The sequence below is a fragment of the Olea europaea genome, unplaced genomic scaffold (genome assembly GCF_002742605.1).
Source record: "Olea europaea var. sylvestris unplaced genomic scaffold, O_europaea_v1 scaffold1107, whole genome shotgun sequence".
In the NCBI taxonomy this organism is placed as follows: domain Eukaryota; kingdom Viridiplantae; phylum Streptophyta; class Magnoliopsida; order Lamiales; family Oleaceae; genus Olea; species Olea europaea.
In genome coordinates, this window is record NW_019228437.1 from 81,793 (window position 1) to 101,319 (window position 19,527).

A 19,527-nucleotide genomic window follows, 5' to 3' on the forward strand; every position below is an offset into this window, starting at 1 on the left:
TTTCAGTTTCTACTTTGCAGGTTCGATCTCTACTTGAGTGATTCTCAAGGGTATAAACGTAACAAACTGGTGAAGTAAAAGCGCAAACCCTAATCATCGAATCCTCTTCTTACTCTCTCCGAATTGCTTCTCTGCTCTCTCGGTTCTTTGTGTTCGGAAGGTAATTCATAATTTTTTTCATCTTATCTGTGGCATTATATGCTGTCATCAAGATTTTTGCTGCTAAAATGATAGTATTGATCACAATATCCTTATGCTTCGATTAAATTTCCACGATACCCTAATACGCTTGGATTTGCAATTAGCAACGAATTCTGATCATTTTCCAGTTTCTCATACAAAGAAGGATTCAAGAATGTGTCAGTACTCTTAGAAGTAAAAAGTTGACTACTTCTAACGACGACGAGTTGTCCATATGAACTTGTTTGTGATAATTCTGGGTGGATGAGGGGCTTGAACCTCTATAAATGGGATTTCTTAAGGCTTGATACTCTCTTGACTGATGCATAACGTCATGGAGCTGATATGATAGCTGAAATGTAAAACTGCTATTATATATATGTGTGTGTGTGTGTGTGTATGTTTAGCAGTTAGATTTTGCATCTTCAGGTTCTTTGGGGATTATGTGTATCTCATGAATTCTCGAAAATGGGATTTGGCTTTGTAGCGGCATTTTCATGTACTTCTGTTCATGTATTTAATTGTTAGATCAAATGAAATGTGCAGTTAAACTACTGATTGAAAATGAAATACGTTGAAGCTGACTGGTTTGCAAATTTTTGAACCTTCACCTTTATTGAATTGTTATTATTAATTTTTTATTTTTCCCAGTACCGGCTCTAATTTTCTTGATGATTGTTACTTCTTGAGACGTCATTGTATGAAGACATCACCCTGTTATGCTTATTGAGCATTTTCCAATTTCAGGTTGTTGATAATGGCAGAGCCTTCAAAAGTCATTCATGTTCGTAATGTTGGACATGAAATTTCAGAGGTATAATATCTGTATCTCTCTTTGCATGTATTATTCATCCAGAAAGTGCTTTCATATTTTTTAGTACTTACGTAATACATGTCTGGAAGAATTTTCATCTTTATGTACATTCCTATATTCTCCATGGATACTAGAAGGAAATGAAGTTACTGTAAATGGATTTGAGTCTTTGTGGTTCATTATACGCATCATCACTGGCTTAGTTCGTCAATGTTGTATAATATATTCGTTTAGTAGCTCCTACTATAAGAATAAAGAGTACAAAAACTATTTGTGCATCTTAAATTGTTTTATAATGTTTCTTTCTCTCAAAATCCAAATCCTTTTTGGCCAGGTTAAGTTCAATTTTTTACGTTGACTTTTAGAGATTGATGTGCCTTGATTAAAGAATTTGTTGAATAATTCTGCAATCTTTGTGTGGTCAGTGGCCTCATTGCGATGAAGCAAAACTGTTTAATTTGTATTCTTAGTGCACTTGGCCTGATTTAATTTAAATTTATTTATTTATTTGTTGGGGGTGGGGTTCTGAGACATCTTGTAAGGAGCTTTCTTAATTATACAATTTCTTATATGTTTTTAATTTTAATACTCCACCCCCGTGTTTCCTTATTTGTTAGCTTCTATCCTTAGATTCGCCTAATAACTTAGTTAATAGGTTTTTCAATGCAACTAATACCCCATTCCACATCAAGTAACTCTTTTTTTATATTACTGTCCAATTTTTTTATTTTTATTTTTCTAAAGTTACTTGCACTTCACCGTATGGGTTACCAGCTTGTTATGTGGATACATACCTTTTTGGTTTCTGTTTTCAATTTCAGTAACCACATCAAGACCCATAAACCTACATTATGGGAGAAGGCTCTCGCTAGGAATAAGTTTACACTAGAAGCTATCGTCACTTTTTGTAATCACTTCTTAAAGTTAGTGTCCATCCCAAGTGCTGCATCCACCATTCCTTTCCATCCCACCATACCTAACAAGAATGTCTTCAGCGCCATCTCCTACTACTCTTTTATTAAAGCACATTTTTAGTAATACCAAAATCACGAGTCATTCCAAAGTTCAAAATGAGAGTTGCCTCTTCATTTCATCTCCAAATCCAAAATTCTTCATCTGCTTTATCATAGTCCAAGTCCCAAGTTCTTTCCCATGCATGATCATTCAAAACTCCTCTAATAAAGATATTATATGGAGTAGGTATTATCTAAATTAAAAAATAAAGTCTTCCTAAACTCATTGCTTTGTTGTCATACATAATTTTCTGTTTAGAAATACATGCAAGTGACATTAATAAACTACTTTTCTAACATATGCCAAATTAATAATCCATATTCGCATCTCAAACCCGTTTAACTTCTACCATGTGATCTTTTTATACCCTATTTCTCGTCTTACCGTTGAAGTTATTACTGTTTTTCTATATATTTTAAGTAATATGTTATTCAAATGAGAAAACTGATTTGCACTAATTGAATGCTACTGTTAACTAATCAGTACAGCTATCTTTATTGTGCTATGATGACAAGAAGAACTTAGTTGTGTATGATTCAATTGTTTGAATAAGCATCATCCAAAAAGTCCTGAATATTTATTTCAGCCATTTTTTAGCAACATCTCGTTATTATATCTCCATTAAAGCTCTCTCTGAGTTTGAGAACCTTGATGCCATAATTGATGTAGGTATTGTATTTCTAAACCTTTTATAATATGTATTGCTCTCCATTACATTTTTTTAAATAAAGTATCTCCTACTTACAGTGGCAAATGCCATTCTATGTTTTTTCCTCAGAACGATTTGCTTCAGCTATTCCAGCCATTTGGAGTTATCACGAAGCTTGTAATGCTTCGAGCCAAGAATCAGGTTTTTTTATGAACATATGGCCTGTGAACCTTTATGTTTTTTAAAAGTTATTTATTTTTGATATTTCCATTCTTTCCTAACATTTTAGGCCCTCCTCCAAATGCAAGATGTTCCTTCCGCTGTTACTGCATTGCAATTCTACACAAATGTTCAACCCAGCATTAGGTATCACAACAGCTAAATACTAATTTTTGCATGGGAAACTCCATGATGAGAATTTTGTTGTATTCTTGTTTTTTCCTGATTTACCTAGTTTATTTTGATGTCTTCCATCTTGATTGCTTATAGGGGAAGAAACGTTTACATTCAATTTTCATCACATCAAGAACTAACGACAATGGATCAGAATACTCAAGGACGAGGAGATGAGGTTAGTTTTGCGCTGTCTGGGACAAGTTTCCTTGGATGCACTGCTTCTGATGTTGTGATCAAGTGCATTAAAGTCCCCAGGAGCATGTTGTCTTTCTAGTAGTAAAGTTTTGCATAATACTCCTCGTTGTTGGGAGCATGAGTAGGACCCTCTTACCTGGAGGTTCCGGGACAAAAGTAAACAACAGATTGACAAGATTATCTGGTGACATTATATGGCTACTTCTATTCAAGAATGGAGATGTTACTTAGATCCTCATGGACTTTTTCACAATTGCTTGTATTAAATGGCTAGATTGTTGTGGGTCACCCATCTGTGGCCTTTTGTACACTTACAGGATAGAAGATAAGATGGTATATCTTTTAAGATTTTATGCTTGCAACATAAAATGATGACTTATGATGAAAGATAAAATAAACACTTGGTTCAGAATGCTGACTGGTTTAATCATCTTTTCGGTATCTAATGCTTTCCATGCTACATGGAGGGGGTCCGATTTAGGATTTGAAAGCATTAGGCCAAGCTGTCCAGCAGCTCTTAGATAACAGTTGTTGGCCCTTTATCAAGCTCTGAAATTACACCTAGGTAATAATTGACTCCCCTTAAGAATTGGAAAGGGGTAACCTCGAAACTAGAATAGGAAACACCGTATACTTTTCAGAGCTTCCAGCTAGAAGAGAACTGGAAACATAGAAATAACACCTTCATGGTATTAGAAGTCAAATTAAAGCACAAATAGCACTTCATCTGAAGCTTTTAAGAAAAATTAAAAACTTGATAAGATAGGAAGATAAATAGAAAAAATGGAAATGCAAAAAATGGAACAAGTACCCAATTCTTCTTTCTCCCTTCCTCATCTGACATGGTTTTCCCCTTAGCCTCTCTTATGACCCATCCTGCCCTTTCATCGTCTTCTCTTTAGCCTTACAATTCTTTGCTTCATCTTCATCTTTCCCAGAGTTCTTTCCCAGAGTGCATGCCCCTTTCCCCATAAACCCTCGACACACTCAACCGGTAAACAATTACTTTCTCATTCGAAAACTTAAGCACATGTCTGAGATTTAGAATACATAGTATTTAACTTCAAGTAGATCTTTCTCTACCATCACGATGCGATTGAAATATTTGACCCATATGGTGCAAATATATTGCCAATATTTTCCTATGGAGAATGTAAATGTTTGAATGTTGATTTGTGTGTTTTGTGGAGAAGGGGTGGTGGCTGTGGCTGTACAGGCTTATGGCTGTGTGTGTTAAATTCTGGTTGTGTACAACCATGTTTGCTTTGGTGTTGGTTTGGGAGGTGGAGGGGCCTGGCCAGCTTCTCTCTTGCTAGCAGCAGTAGTCAGGGAAGCCTGTGAGTTGCTGTGTGTTTAATTGGAGTGTGGGGGACCTTTGGGTATTACAGTTGTTGGTCTTGGTTTCAGGAGTAAAACTGGGAAGAGGCAGAAATTGAACAAGATTTTAATCATGGTCATGATACAGGTCAGCCCCAGCCAAACTTAAAGAACTGAAATGGTACATTCTAAATATGCTTGACCACCCTCCCTTTCTCTCAAATTCAAACATACCCTTAATGTAGTGTAGGATAAGAATGACTCTCTTTTAGACATTGCTTCTATTGGAATCATGGCTTGAATAAAATGACATCGCATTGAAAGGTAAAGTTGGAATTGCATTTATGCATGAAAATGCTCATTATTATGGTTTAGATGATGGGTTGGCATATGAGTCACAAATTATGGGCACATTACTTAATAGAAAGGTAATAATGGAGATCTAGTTGTTCATCTAATTTGATATCTGAAGAATAAAACTTTAGCACAAGATTAAGCAGACATAGAGATCCTGGTGCTATGTATGTGTTAGAAGTTGGTATATTAGATATTATATATTGTTGGTTAAATAAAGCAGTTGGGCAGAGACTTCAGAAACATTCCTTTATATGATAATAATTGATTTGCATGATTTTATTGATATATTTACATGCTGAAATTTCCATGGCGACATCTTTTCGGTAGTCTAAAACTAAAACATTGGAATTCTACTGAGTATATTGCATGGCTGATTTATCCAACCCAATGGCATACCCTCACATTAACTAGAGTTCTTGGAATACATGCTATCTGGAAGCAATAATTTTTTGTCGTAATGTTTGCATTATGTATTTTATTAGCCACAACCCATAGCACGTACACTTCAACTAGGGTAGTGTATCCAAGATCGACATGTATTGATACCCACTCCTCGAACACTCTACCATAGATATTTTTCTTTTTCAATTAAAAATATTAACTCAAAGTTATTAGTAAATAACAAATAAATACTTATATTTAAAAGATTTCAATAAGAAAAATTAATAACAAGTATGAAACTAAATTTATACTATATAAATGAAAAATTTTAAAGAATTTAATTAACGTGTAGGTGACGTGTCAGTACTTTTTGAAAATCACATGGGGTGTATCTGACACATATCATGTGGAATGCTCGTGTCCGTATTAGTGTGTCATAGACCACAACAACCGGTCGTGTGAACCTCCCTCTAACCATGGCTATGACTTTGCCCAACTATTATATGCATACTTGTGACCTTTGGTGTCTTCTATCTTGTACATATTCTGATTTCCTTTTTTTTCTTTTTATTTGCTTCATCAGGGTCTTGTTAAAATTTCAGCAGTTCATACAGGGTTTATGATTTTTAACAAAAAAATATTTTCTTTAATGGTTTTTCTTTTATTCCTCATTTCTTCTCTTTTTCTTATTTTCCCGGGGAATCGGAGATGTTGGTCTTGCAGAGGACTAAAATTAAGAATTTCAGGGTACAGGTTCTGGATAAATGGAATAGTCTTTAGTCCATGAACACAAATGTTTGTTTTTCACTCTAGGTATCCCATTGTTGATGTAAAAATCTATGGATCAGTTTTCTCTGGACTGGAAATCTTTCTTGATAGCCTGAATATGATATTTTGGAGTACTTCTAGTCCTGTTACTTGTTACTTGTTGGGGTGTCTGAGATCATCTACTGCTGATTTTCCCCTCTCTGTCCTATTTTTTGGAAATCTGAATTGGGGCTTATTATATGCACATGTTGATAGATATTGGGCTCAAGGGTAGTGATAGATTATCGAGTACCATAGGTCATTCTTGATTGCTTATTCTCTGTATGATTACGTTTAGTTGTTATTTTTCTAGTACTGTTATCCCTGTTTCTTTCTCCTTTTCTCTGTCTATATTCTGCTCTATTCATTCCCTTCTCTTCTCTCTCCTGTTTCTGTGCTGGTCTGCTGTTGGGCTCTTCTCTCTATTCTGTCTCTATGCTGGTCTGCTGTTGGGTTCTCTCTGGATACACAGCCTAATCGAATTCTCTTAGTTACAATACATCACATGCTATATCCTATAACTGTGGAAGTGCTGCATCAAGTTTTTTCTCCTCATGGGTTTGTGGAGAAGATTGTCACGTTTCAGAAGTCGGCTGGTTAGCATCTCAAAATTTTCTCTCTTTTCTCACTTTCTTAATTTTATTTGAGTTGGATGCATGCAATTGTCTTATTGAGTTTGGCTTTCGAGGAAACACTTCTATTCCTTATATGTATTTCCACTTTCATAAAGAATTGATCGATTTATTTGGGATTTGATATATAAACGTTTCCTATTTCTTGTGCTTGGAGTGTTAGATACTAATTTAACATGGTGCATTCTTAATCCCTATTTTGTTTAATTTTTTAATATATATATTAGTTTATGAGATTTTTCTAATTCTGCAAATTTTGTAGGTTTCCAAGCTTTAATTCAGTATCAATTACATCAAAGTGCTATTTCTGCAAGGAACTCTCTTCAGGTATTCTGTCTGTTATATTCTACTGACATGGATTGTATTGGCTTACACTTGATTGCAAAAAAAGAAGTTTGTCACTAGTAACTTCTTTATAGGGACGGAATATATACGATGGTTGCTGTCAGCTGGACATTCAATTCTCAAAGTAAGTACACTTCCATCTGCCAGCTGGTGTTTTGGGTCTTGAGTTTTTTGGTGCATTTGTTCCCACAACTTTATGCTGTGATAGAAACTTACTAAATTGCTTTCATGATCCAGCCTAGATGAATTGCAAGTGAACTACAATAATGAACGTTCTAGGTAGGTTGGTCAATTACCTGTTGTGTCATTCGGTTTTGTGGGTAACTGTGCTGCTATTTGCAAGAAGACTGCTTAATCTGTTCTTTGAATAGGGATTTCACGAACCCTTCTTTGCCTTCAGAACAGAAGGGAAGATCTTCTCAGGTAAATCCATGCTCTCTGTGCTTTTCAAGCCATATGACTTTTTTCATTCATTCTGCTTTCTGATTAGAAATTCTCTCTTTTCCCCCTTTTATGCACCAGCCTGGATATGGAGACGGAGAAATGTATGCCCATGCAGGTGCATAATTAATTTTATTGATACGTCTTGTTAGCAATATGTTGTTATTTTCCTTCTCATTCACACTTATCTGATATCTTCTCTTTTCTTTTTTCACCTTTCCCTTTCCAGCTGGATTTCCACAGGTGAGTACTGTGCTGACCGTGTTACGGCATAACGGATATATTCAAACACATTTCAAGTGGTCTTTACCACCCTTCACAATTATATCTGTCTCAAACAGTTGCCTAATATGAGGCTTGCGGCATTGTTTATCCCTGTTCTCCTTTTAACTTTTTTTATCCCTTTATTCTCTTGCCATCATATGGCTCTCTAACCGATAAGAGTTCTCTATCTAATTTTACCCATGAATTAATGTATATATGGAAACATTTGGTGAGGATGCTAATAGTAACTGCCCTGGATCTTTGTTTATTGTGCTGTCTTAAAATGTAGATGGGCAATGCTGCTGCTATTGCTGCTGCCTTTGGAAATGGTTTGCCTCCTGGGATAACTGGTACAAATGACAGGTGCACAGTTCTTGTATCTAATCTGAATTCTGATGTAAGTTTCCCTCTATCGTTACTGTTCTCATGAGTTTCAATTGTGTTATAATCCAGCCATCATCCTGGTAATACCTTCTTTTTTTGCAGAGAATAGATGAAGACAAGCTTTTTAATCTATTCTCAATATATGGAAATATTGTTAGAATCAAACTTCTCCGAAATAAACCAGATCATGCATTAGTTCAGATGGGTGATGGCTTTCAAGCTGAATTGGCTGTGCACTTTTTGAAGGTCAGCATAATTCTTTCTAAATTTTTATGTTTTCTGGTTAGATTTCTACATAAATGCTGCTGGTTTTTCTGTTGACTGAGCTGGGCCCATTTTAAATAAATATCTGGTCATGAAAGTGTGGATAGGAATGGAAAGGGTTAGGAATCCACTAGGCTAAGGCCCTGTGATGCAAGAGTATAAAATTTGTTAACGAACAAGACAACGAACAGAAAGAAAGGGGGCCAAAAAAGAGAAGAATTGATGGCAAAATAAGATATTAATTTATTCATATAATCAAGGGTTGAATATTACAATAAATAAGCCCTAATTTTATAGAGCAACTAATTAAAGTCAAATGATCCATTACCACAGTCTAGGAATTTATCAAGATATTAAATCTAATTTAATCTAATATAAATAAAATATTGGCAACTTGCACAAATACTTGCAGAATTAGAGAGGTCTTTTGAAAAATCGTGTAAAATGTGTTTTGGAAATTTAAAAAATAAATAAAATAAAATAAAATCTAAACTTGTAAAGTTAAGTGAGACTTTTTTATTAAAAAGGGACATTGGTTATAAGTGATGTATGTCGCTTTTTAATTAAAAGGTGAATTACTAATAAGAAGAAAGGGGCAAGCCAAAACCTATTCCGAACAAGTTGCTGGCTTATTTCTCGATGGGGGCAGGGAAGGGATAACTCAGACTGTCGGTGATAAGTCGGAGAAAGGTGAGGATGACATCATCATGCCCCTTATAACACAAGGTGCCAAACAAGCGCTAAGCGTGAGGAAAGCTTCACAGCCCTATTCCCTTATGTAGATAGTGTAACTTTCCCTTCTCTACATAAAAGCTTAATTCACATCTAACACAATACAAAATAAATTAACATCTAAAAGAAATTCTTATAAGCAAATTGAAAGCTTAGCCAAAGATGTATTTTTCTATTAGAAATTGATTGTTTGACATTCTAATTAAAAGGTGACACAACATGCTATCTCACTTTTTAATGAAAGGTCACTAAATGCAAATATAGAAGAAAATTGTATAAACACCATCACTGTTTATCAAAGCTTGTCATTTATATACAAATCATTATCATCAGTCATTTTCAATGCCATTTACAGGTTATCCTTGTCTCATCAAATATATCTTCATCCCTACCTCTATCATAAATTTCTTTCATTTGACACTCAATCATTGCATGTATCATAGTCTCATCATCTTTGCCCATTTCTCTTTCTGTGGCATTAAATATGAAAGTGATGCAGGACGAATTAAAAAATAGAAAAAAGAAACAAGAAAGAGGGGAGAACCGGAGAGAATGGGGGAGAAATCGGAGAAGAAGTAGAAATTCATGGGGGAGAGGGGGAGGAAGGAGAAGCCATAGGCAACAAACCATCAAAATATTCTTCAATTCATCAAAAACTAATGAAATTATATCGCATTTAGGTTTAAATAGTAAAGACTAAAACCCTAAGTAGAATGGACTTGGGCTTGGGCCAACACAAGCCCAATTACATAAATAAAATCTAAAACATAAATAAAGTCGAACTAAAAATAAATAAAAAGTAGATGTCCTCATCAACTCTTCCGGGATGGGAGAAAAACTCGACCCTGTCGAGTTGATAGATAGTATAGGCTGCAGTCAATCTGATACTTCAAATGCGTCAAGCCACGGGAGACGATCTTTCTGACGAACCAAGTAACGAAATTCCATGATTGATAGTACTGAAAATTGTAGCTTATTCCCAAGAATATGATCTGACCAAGGGGGGCGATCTTTCCTTCTAACCAAGTACTGATACTGGACTCCAAATAACCAATACTCATGCACCTCATTTTCAAGATTTTCACATGATTGTATATAATGAGAAGCATAAGAAGCACGTCGATCTACCCAACAAACAAGGAAGTACTGAATCTTGCCATCATTGGTCAATACAACACGTTCATCTAAAATAACATCAATTTTATCTTTGTGTGCTGTGATAAATGGTATTGAAGCAGAAATATCAACATAGTCAAGTTAGAGGTCCATAAAGCTAAGTAGAAATAAATCATCAAAGGAAGTAACACGGTATTTGTAAGTAATGAAGTCCTCAATATTTAAACCAGAGTAGTAGCCAAAATGTGATGAAAGGGCAATGACATGTGCATTTGAACCAACATGCTTTAAAATTTTTAAAGGACCAGTACTATAAGCTTGCAATATAACATAATCCCCAATATTAAATTTAAAATATCGTTTATGCGAATCAGCTTGAAGTTTATATAATGCATTACTTGTGTCATGTTGTTTATTGATCTCAATATGCAAGTCATGAAGATGATATACAAATGCTTCAGCTGACAATGACACACTAGCATGCGGGGACATGGGAATAAGATCTAACGACCACCTAGACTTATAACTATGAACAATTTCAAATGGATTTAGACCTAGAGGCCGATTCATAGAATTGTTATATGCAATGTGAACAGTTGTGGGGATCATGTCCCAATTCTCAAGATTTTTCTGGACTAGAGACTTGAATAAATTGCTAGGACTTTGGTTAACGACTTCATTTTGACTATCAGTCTGAGGTTGGTCTGCAGTGGACAATTTCGATTTAGTGTTAACCATAGGAGAATGGGTTCTCCAAAAGTGACTAGTGAAATCATGGGATACAGAATTTGGAGTCCCAAGAAGAGCTTGGATGCCACCTGAGGTGTCCTCACTATCATCATCAAAATCTTCAAGTTTAGGGTCATATGCTAGATCTTCTAACGACTCTTCTATTGCATTCTTTCGTTCTTCTATGAATAAGGCTCGGTTAGGACATTTGGAAGAGATGTGGCCAAAGTCCTTACAGCTAATGCATAGCAAGTGAGAAGTCTTTGGAGTTTCAAAAATTATACCCTTATTTTCCAAAATTGGAGGAACATTAGACGGGGGAGGTCCTAGAAGGGACTTAACAGGAGGAAGTGGAGCCAATGAAACCGAAGGATGATTGTCATTACGCTTTCTACATGAAGAAGATGACCTTGGGCTATCACAACCTTTACAGCTAATGCATAGCAAGTGAGAAGTCTTTGGAGTTTCAAATATTATACCCTTATTTTCCAAAATTGGAGGAACATTAGACGGGGGAGGTCCTAGAAGGGACTTAACAGGAGGAAGTGGAGCCAATGAAACCGAAGGATGATTGTTATTACGCTTTCTACATGAAGAAGATGACCTTGGGCTATCACGACCTTTACACTTGTTTTTCCAAAGGCAAGGAACACTAGACTGGGAAGGCTCTATGATAGACTTATGATGAGATGATGCTAATGAGATGGGTGAACGATGGTGATCACGCTTTTAATAGACAGTACTAATAAGTAACTCGTAGTCCCGAGCTGAAGAGTAAGCTTGATTAAGAGTAGTGATGCCTCGAAAGAAAAGCTCACGCCTAAGTTCATCTCGTAGATCTTGTATAAACCTACTTAAATTCAGGGCTTCATCCTCAACGACATGACATTTCAATCGAAATTCCTCAAATTGAGCAATGTACTCAATTACTAGCCGATTCTCTTGTGTAAGGGTGTTCCATTGGGTAAAAATTTCATGATCTAAGCAACCATCGAAAGTAGGAATATCTAAGTCAATGTCTCTAAAGAAACGCTCTTACGACGAGGAAGAGAATGAGTACCATGATGACCATGGCCTTGTTCTCGCTCACGAACCTGATCCCTATTCCTACGATCGCGTCGAAAATATTCTTGATCACTTTGTTCACGATGATATTGTTTATTATGAGACGCTTCAAAATTAGTGTCAGTCAAATGAGGGTTTCGCTTAAAATTGCTCAACTTAGCAGCTAGGGTATCTCTCCTCACGAGTAGCAGTTATATCTGATTGGACAGCCGATAGGCTAGTAGAAAGTTGTGCTAATTGTCTAGTGAGTGCATCAAATTGGGATGGATCCATGGTCAATGGATTGGAAATGGAGACGATAAGACGACCACTACGCTACTACATGCAATATAATACCAGCTAAATGATGTGCTATGATGAGATCAGTGAACAATACGTGCAAGCAATGAAAAATAACTTGTACCAATTTTTTTTATTTAATTTTAAATATTGGGAATAATTAAATCCAAAATAAGCTAATACTGCTGGTACATATAAAATGGCAAAGCAAGGGTCAACACACTAGTCAAATTCTCCAATCAATTTAAGTGGGGAACAATGGAAGTCAATTCGATCACTGGTGTCAATTCGATTAATGGTTTCGATCAAGTGGGATTTAAAGCTAAAATTATCACGATAACAGCAGCACAAGAATTTAATTGATGCAATTTTAAAAATGAAGCAGTAGTATAAACCAATACAAAATAGAGATCAAGGACTCCCTGTTGTTTAGTTTTGATTATTTGTATGCCGATTGATCTGAATTGCTGGCTTATGAGCCCCAACTATGCTTCTGTTCTTCCCTTCGTGTCCAATGGTTTTAGCCCTGTTGACTGTAACTTGTGCTGGTTTTGGTATGGACGTAAAACTGTGAGTGGTGACTATGGCTTTTAGATTGTTGAGATGGACGAAGAAATATGAGTGTGGTAATTGTGGTGGAAGTGTATGATCCTGGGTTGGTGGTGGTGGCGGCGGCGGCCTATGGCAATGAAGCGGTAGTGTTCTGGATGCCTGGGTACAATAGATAATGAAGTGGTGGCGTGATGGTGATTGGAGGCGGCAGCGGCAAGAGAGTGGCTGTGAGAAAAGAATCGGGTGAAACTGTGGGGTATTTGATGTTAATGGATTGGTTATAATCGGGTTTGGTTAGACATTTGGGACTGGGCCAGATGGGAAAGGGTTTGGATCCTGTTGTAGAGATTAGCCAGCTGGTGTTTGGGGAGTGGGTTTGAATTGGATTAAATGAGAGTGGGTTTTAACTAAGATTGGGAGTAATTTGGGCCACTAGTTTATGGCCCAAATGCCTTGATAAGAGGAATGGGCTCGCGGGTAATAATTATATGTGGATATATGGATTATTATAGGGTTGGGTTAACGTAAAGTGAGTTGATCTTGTATGTAGGCTGAATGTAAGTAGGGTTTGATTGTTAGGGATGAAATTTATGAAACAGCACACTTAGCAGCAGCAAACGCCTAAATCTCTAAAACTGAATTTTTATTTTATTTTATTTTTTTGTGGGAACTGCAGAAAATGATAAATAAATAAAAATGAAATTTCGGGTGTGAACAGTATCCGTGAACAGTAACTTTTTTTTTTTTTTTTTTTTTGATGAAATTGCTGAAAAATCTTAAAAAAAACTGAAATTCCGAGTGTGAACAATACTCGTGAACAGTGACTCCTTTTTTTTTTTCTAATCAACTAGAAAGAAAATTAAACAAGAAAACTGCTGCCTTACAACAATTTTTTTTTGTGTGCTGTTCCACAAGTTTTTTTGGGAAGAGGATAGGATGAAAGTTTTGGATTGTGGATGAAAAATTATCCAAATTTTGACTCTGATATCAAATTTGATGTAGGACGAATTAAAAAATAGAAAGAAGAAACAAGAAAGAGGGGAGAACCAGAGAGAATGGGGGGAGAAAGCAGAGAAGAAGTAGAAATTCATGGAGGAGAGTGGGAGGAAGGAGAAGCTATAGGCAACAAACCACCAAAATATTCTTCAATTCATCAAAAACTAATGAAATTACATCGCAATTAGGTTTAAATAGTAAAGACTAAAACTCTAAGTAGAATGAACTTGGGCTTGGGCCAACACAAGCTCAATTACATAAATAAAATATAAAACATAAATAAAGTCGAACTAAACATAAATAAAAAGTAGATGTCCTCATCAGAAAGCAAGTCAATAAAGTGACAGAAATTAAAGAAAAAAATGACTAATACTAAAAAAAAGTGATATGATATTTAACACCAATCAAAACCTTAGAATAGATCCAGGTGGTGGCTATTTTTTTTCCATGTCTCTTTGTGATTATGTTTCACTTCTGTTAACTCACATATTAACTTGGATTTGTAAGTTATTCAATAAGGGGACCCCAAAAAAAATTAAAAAGTGATAAATATTAAAAATAGTGACAACTCAAAGGAGTGATAACTAATATTGAACACCAGCTGGGGACCCCAAAAAAAATTAAAAAGTGATAAATATTAAAAATAGTGACAACTCAAAGGAGTGATAACTAATATTGAACACCAGCTGGGGACCCCAAAAAAAATTAAAAAGTGATAAATATTAAAAATAGTGACAACTCAAAGGAGTGATAACTAATATTGAACACCAGCTATAAATATTTAAGACATTTTGACACCAATCTCAGAGTAGGGAAATGAATTTTGATCAGATTTAAAATTTTGGGCACCAACAAAGTTTCTTGACAATTGGGAGCTCTGGAATTCCTTTCGATGTTATTCATAAGACAAAAACTTAACTTCATCGAGTGATCGGCAGCAGGAGGGTCATCGACAATTCCTTTGAGCTTATTACAGAACTCCATCACAGTAAGGCTATCCTTTGTGTAGTATAAAGAGAATCGCTTATTTGAAAGATTTTTTTATCTGCTCTCGGTTCCAGAATTTTTTCTATTACAACGAACAAATCTTTTGCCTATTCAAAATCTTTTAAGAGAATATAGTACTTCTGGAAGACATTAACCATGATTTCACAAAGGATTCTAATATTTTTCATCAAATAATTACTACCCAAAAATAGTAGAAAACAAAGTCATGCAACAACTAAAGATCAAGGAAACAAACATTTCATATAGAAGTTACACCTCACAAGTTCCCAAAATCTGATACTAACTTAATAGGCACTTCTCAGTTCTCACATCTCAAACAAATTGATTGAGGTATCCCTCAGCTGTGGTGTATTTGACATCTAGATAGAGCTCCGAAGCCTCATGCTCGAATGATGTCTCAATCTCAAAATAGGTCTGGTCACCTTACGCAAAAATTTAGTTGATTTAAAGTATAACGTTGACATGGATCGAAGATTCTGCAATGATGCATGAGAATAACAAGATTAATTTTCATAAAGCATTGATAAAGAATATCAAGATTTCAACAAAAGTAATATTGCTCACCATTGATTTTGTCACGAGCTGTTTTTCTAAAGCATATTCTTTCTCCAAAGTTTTGCTGATCTTTTTCTCCCACAAAGCAATAAGTTCATTGAATGAATATATGTACTTAGGAGGCTTAATGTAAACGATCTTATTCAAGATTCTTGGATTGACTACGGCCTTGACGGTGTAGGTGCTTGATGCGGACCCACGTAGTAATAGTAGCTTTGAAACCCGTGAAAGATTGAATCACAACCAAAGAAAGCTAAAATCCCGATTTGAAGCTTAACCCATTGATTTATTGAATCAAGGAACCAAAGTTATGGAAGGACTTGACCCCTTGATCACAAAAACTATAAACTTTGCTACTAAGTTTTTGAATGCCACAAAAGAGTACGAATCTTTGATAAGTTCAGATAGATTGAATGCCACAAATATTTGATAAATTCTGTTCAATTAAGAACAAGATTAGAAAGTGAAATTTCACATTATAATTAATGTATTTATTTTAAAATGGATGTGCTTTTATAGGCATAAAATAAGCTCCTAATCAAAACAAAACTCTAATTCTAAAGGCCAATCCAAATAAACTAGAAAATTACAAAACAAATCTGAATAAAACTAAAATATTATAAATAACGAAAATGTCCTTAAACTAATTCAAAACATAAAAACGCAAAATTGGATCCTTAAACAATCGAGTTTGACTCTCAAAGTTCGATAAAGTCATCCGACAAACTTGTGCAGAATTGAAAGACATTTCTGGATTGTATTCATGGAGAAACTTCGACAACCGAGTTGAAGGTTATACGCATTTTTGTACATCCAGTGTGTTTTCGCGCATACTTCATATTCCTTCCATTTTCTAATTAGTTTTGGATCTTCTCTTCTAATTGATCCGTATCAATTCGGAACATGCAATGGATCCTTGTTATCTTGTCCTCCGTAATTCTCATCGATGCCAATATGTTCTTTATACCTGAAATTGGAGCTGGAAACATCAGTTGCCATGATGACAAGGATTGCGACGATGACGAGGACTGGTTGGCCTGAAACACCAACGTATTGATCTAAAGTCAATTGAAAGAAATTATAGATTTAGGGTTTGGTTGAGGCTGATTCTATTTGGTTTTCTTCTTACCGTAATATCTATGGTTAATTAATGTATAATGAAAACTTAAGAAATTGAAAGTGTATTAATCATTTTTTTAATAAATGGACAGTACTGGGGCCTAATTTTGTCGTTATAATTAAATTCTACTTCTAAAATAATATCTAAATACTTTATCTTTATCATAATTGTGTATCCATCATTTCTCCCTTGCTGAAGCTTGAGAGAATTGGACTTTGACGAGGTAGATTGGTACGTCGTAATCTAAGAAGCTCGATCTTTTGTCTTGACCAAGGAAATTTTTGTGCTGATCCATACCTATTCCCAGCACTATTATCCGAAGGGTTTTACTCGTACACCAAGCTGGGCCCGCAATTTTTTTTTTGGATGCGGGGGCTGTATTCCTTATCCTAAACCTACTTCCAAAGTCTAAGACCCTTAAATCCTATAATAGCCCTGTAAAGCCTAAGCTAAGCGTAACAATCATTTACAACCCCATTGCCTGTAAACCTTTATCCATATGCAATTGGCCCAACCTCCAAACTCAACCCACAACAGGCCCATTCAGTCCGAATACTTCACCACCAAACCAAGTTCATTAGTGTTTTGTGTCTTGGAGGGGCAACTTATGTTACATGGCGATGCAATTGCTAGGTGACATCGATAGCATATGCTGCAGACAAGAAGAGAGGCTAAGTTTGATGCCGAACTAGCGGCGAACAAGGCGGTCGTGACGAATGAGGTTGGGTTATGGTTGTGGGTGGCGATGAATGTGTATGTTGAAGTTTCACAAATCGCCACCTTTCACCATCCATCCAAGCCCTATAAATACTTTCATACACATGCACCCAAAAAAAAAAAAAAAAAGCGCTAAATACAAGAATTCGTGTCGGCGGTGGCAGCAATTTTTTTTTCCTCCAATTTTTTCGTTATTTGTTCTTAGTTAGCACCAAAAAAGTAAAAATAAAATCTGAAAAACAGCAATCAATACATCTGTTTTCACTTTCTGCTGGAAAAAAAAAAATTGATGGAGATAAATTATAAGTCAATTAGAATTTTAAATACTTCGTCTCCATCTCCATCACCCTGACCTGTAGGTTGCTTTAATTCCAGGAAATTTAGCTATTTATATTGCTCTCTTGATGATTATGGCCCTGGAACATGCATGAATTTCCATTTTTATTCCTGAATATGTTTACTTGCTGCTTTCAACGTTAGAATATTTTGACTATTGATACTTTTATCTTGGATGTCTGTCACTGAAATTCCAATATTAAGGGGGCCATGCTGTTTGGGAAGCACTTGGAGGTCAATTTTTCAAAGCATCCAAACATTACAACTGGAGCTGACACCCATGAATATTCAAACTCAAATCTCAACCGATTCAATCGAAATGCTGCCAAAAATTATCGATACTGTTGCTCACCTACAAAAATGATCCACGTTTCCACCCTTCCTCAGGATGTGACTGAAGAGGAAATTGTAACTCATTTGGACGAGCATGGCACAATTGTTAGTACAAAACTATTTGAGATGAATGGAAAGAAGCAAGCTCTTATCCTTTTTGAAAATGAGGAACAGGCTACAGAAGCCCTTGTGTGCAAGCATGCCACATCCCTTGGTGGTGCAACCATTCGGATTTCCTTCTCTCAGCTACAAACCATATGAGGGCACCTTCTACTGTAAAACAATGAATGAAGTTGTAGACAGTATATTTCCTTTTCCGTCGACTTACTTTTGACTGTATCTTGTAACTTATTTTGAAAAAATAATAATTTGTTTCTTAACCTCTAATGCCTGTACCATTTGGAGAGCACATCATGTCTGGTTTTGAGGCAGATATTTGAAGTAGCCTTTAAGACGTTGTTAGCCAATCGTTTCTATCTCGCCTGATTTGTTCGCTGCTGCATTGTTCAGCCCCGGAAAACCTCCGTTTCTTTTCCCTTTATTGTGCATTTGAACAGATCTGTTAAGTGTGTGTTTCTTTTTCCCTCTTCTATTTCGGATGCAATCAGTTCTGTTAGTGGCAATCTTTGTGGACATCCTTGTCTTGTTTTGATTGCAGTGTGGTGTGGCAAATTTATGACCCTCCACGGACAATATGTGTGTCCATTCGCTTGAAAGGCAAAGCATCAAATGACCTTGAGCTTTGAACAAGGATGTTGCTATTATGGTGTATTAAGATTTATGAACCTAAATATTGCCCTTGAAAGGAAAATTAGTGCGGATCAAAGAGGTTGAATTTTGAATCAACGGGTGTTCGAGATATTAACTTTAACCATTCAAATTCACGCAGGAAGGCTAAGAAGTCTCTTTTACAAATTATAAAAAATGGCTTTACATTCTCACATTTCTTGATGCATGCTTGAAGTGGGAAAAAAGCTTCCAAAACAAGCCTGGCTAGCTTGTGCCAGCCATTATACATTAGGAAAATTTTCTAGCCCAGAAAATGAGGTTCTTTTTTTGATCGGGTAAATAAATATATTGATCAAAATTTTGAGTGCAAATATTCCAGGCATCCTTGAGCATAAAAATCAAACCTTACAAATGATATAAAGATCCAAGAGAGTAGACTCAAAATGAATCCAAAACACGAAGTTTCAGAAGTTTCAACTTCATCTAATTAAAAAATCATTCCCCTTTTGCTGGAAATTCATTTCGATATCAAAAGGGGGTTTTCCTTTTTTTTTTTTTTTTTTTTTTTATCTTTCTTGACTACCATGGTACGTAGATGATCCATCTCTCCTTTGAGCTTGTCATTGCAGATGGCCTTCGTTTGCCCTTCCTCCTTATCATGGCCATTGGACTTATTCATTCTTTTTGCTTACAAGCTCAACAAAGGGGCTTTCCGGTCCATTCTTCCTTATCATGGCAATCTTCATTTTGTCACCCGTCTTGTTAATGTATTGTTCACAATTTAGTCCAGGACTTTTGGATTTCTCCATTTTCACTACTT

The 19,527-nt window shown here is 35.7% G+C and overlaps 1 protein-coding gene across 1 annotated transcript; it reads left to right on the forward strand.

Moving 5' to 3' along the window:
* The first annotated feature begins 19 nt into the window (after positions 1-19).
* On the forward strand, positions 20-18,471 carry LOC111373279 (polypyrimidine tract-binding protein homolog 3). The gene is made up of 15 exons (XM_022995783.1): positions 20-160; positions 928-994; positions 2,787-2,858; positions 2,947-3,023; positions 3,147-3,228; positions 6,583-6,706; positions 7,005-7,069; positions 7,162-7,211; positions 7,325-7,366; positions 7,459-7,510; positions 7,610-7,646; positions 7,758-7,771; positions 8,082-8,189; positions 8,279-8,422; positions 17,850-18,471. The coding sequence occupies exons 2-15, from the start codon at positions 938-940 to the stop codon at positions 18,237-18,239; spliced, it is 1,314 nt and encodes a 437-aa protein (XP_022851551.1). The 5' UTR covers positions 20-160; positions 928-937; the 3' UTR covers positions 18,240-18,471.
* Positions 18,472-19,527: the final 1,056 nt, after the last annotated feature.

Bases quoted from the DNA above. Each gene is read 5' to 3' on its own strand.
- LOC111373279 (XM_022995783.1), top strand. From the start codon at position 938: ATGGCAGAGCCTTCAAAAGTCATTCATGTTCGTAATGTTGGACATGAA. The intron at 7,070-7,161 runs GTATTCTGTCTG...ACTTCTTTATAG, and splicing joins CTGCAAGGAACTCTCTTCAG to GGACGGAATATATACGATGG. The intron at 7,367-7,458 runs GTAGGTTGGTCA...TTCTTTGAATAG, and splicing joins TACAATAATGAACGTTCTAG to GGATTTCACGAACCCTTCTT.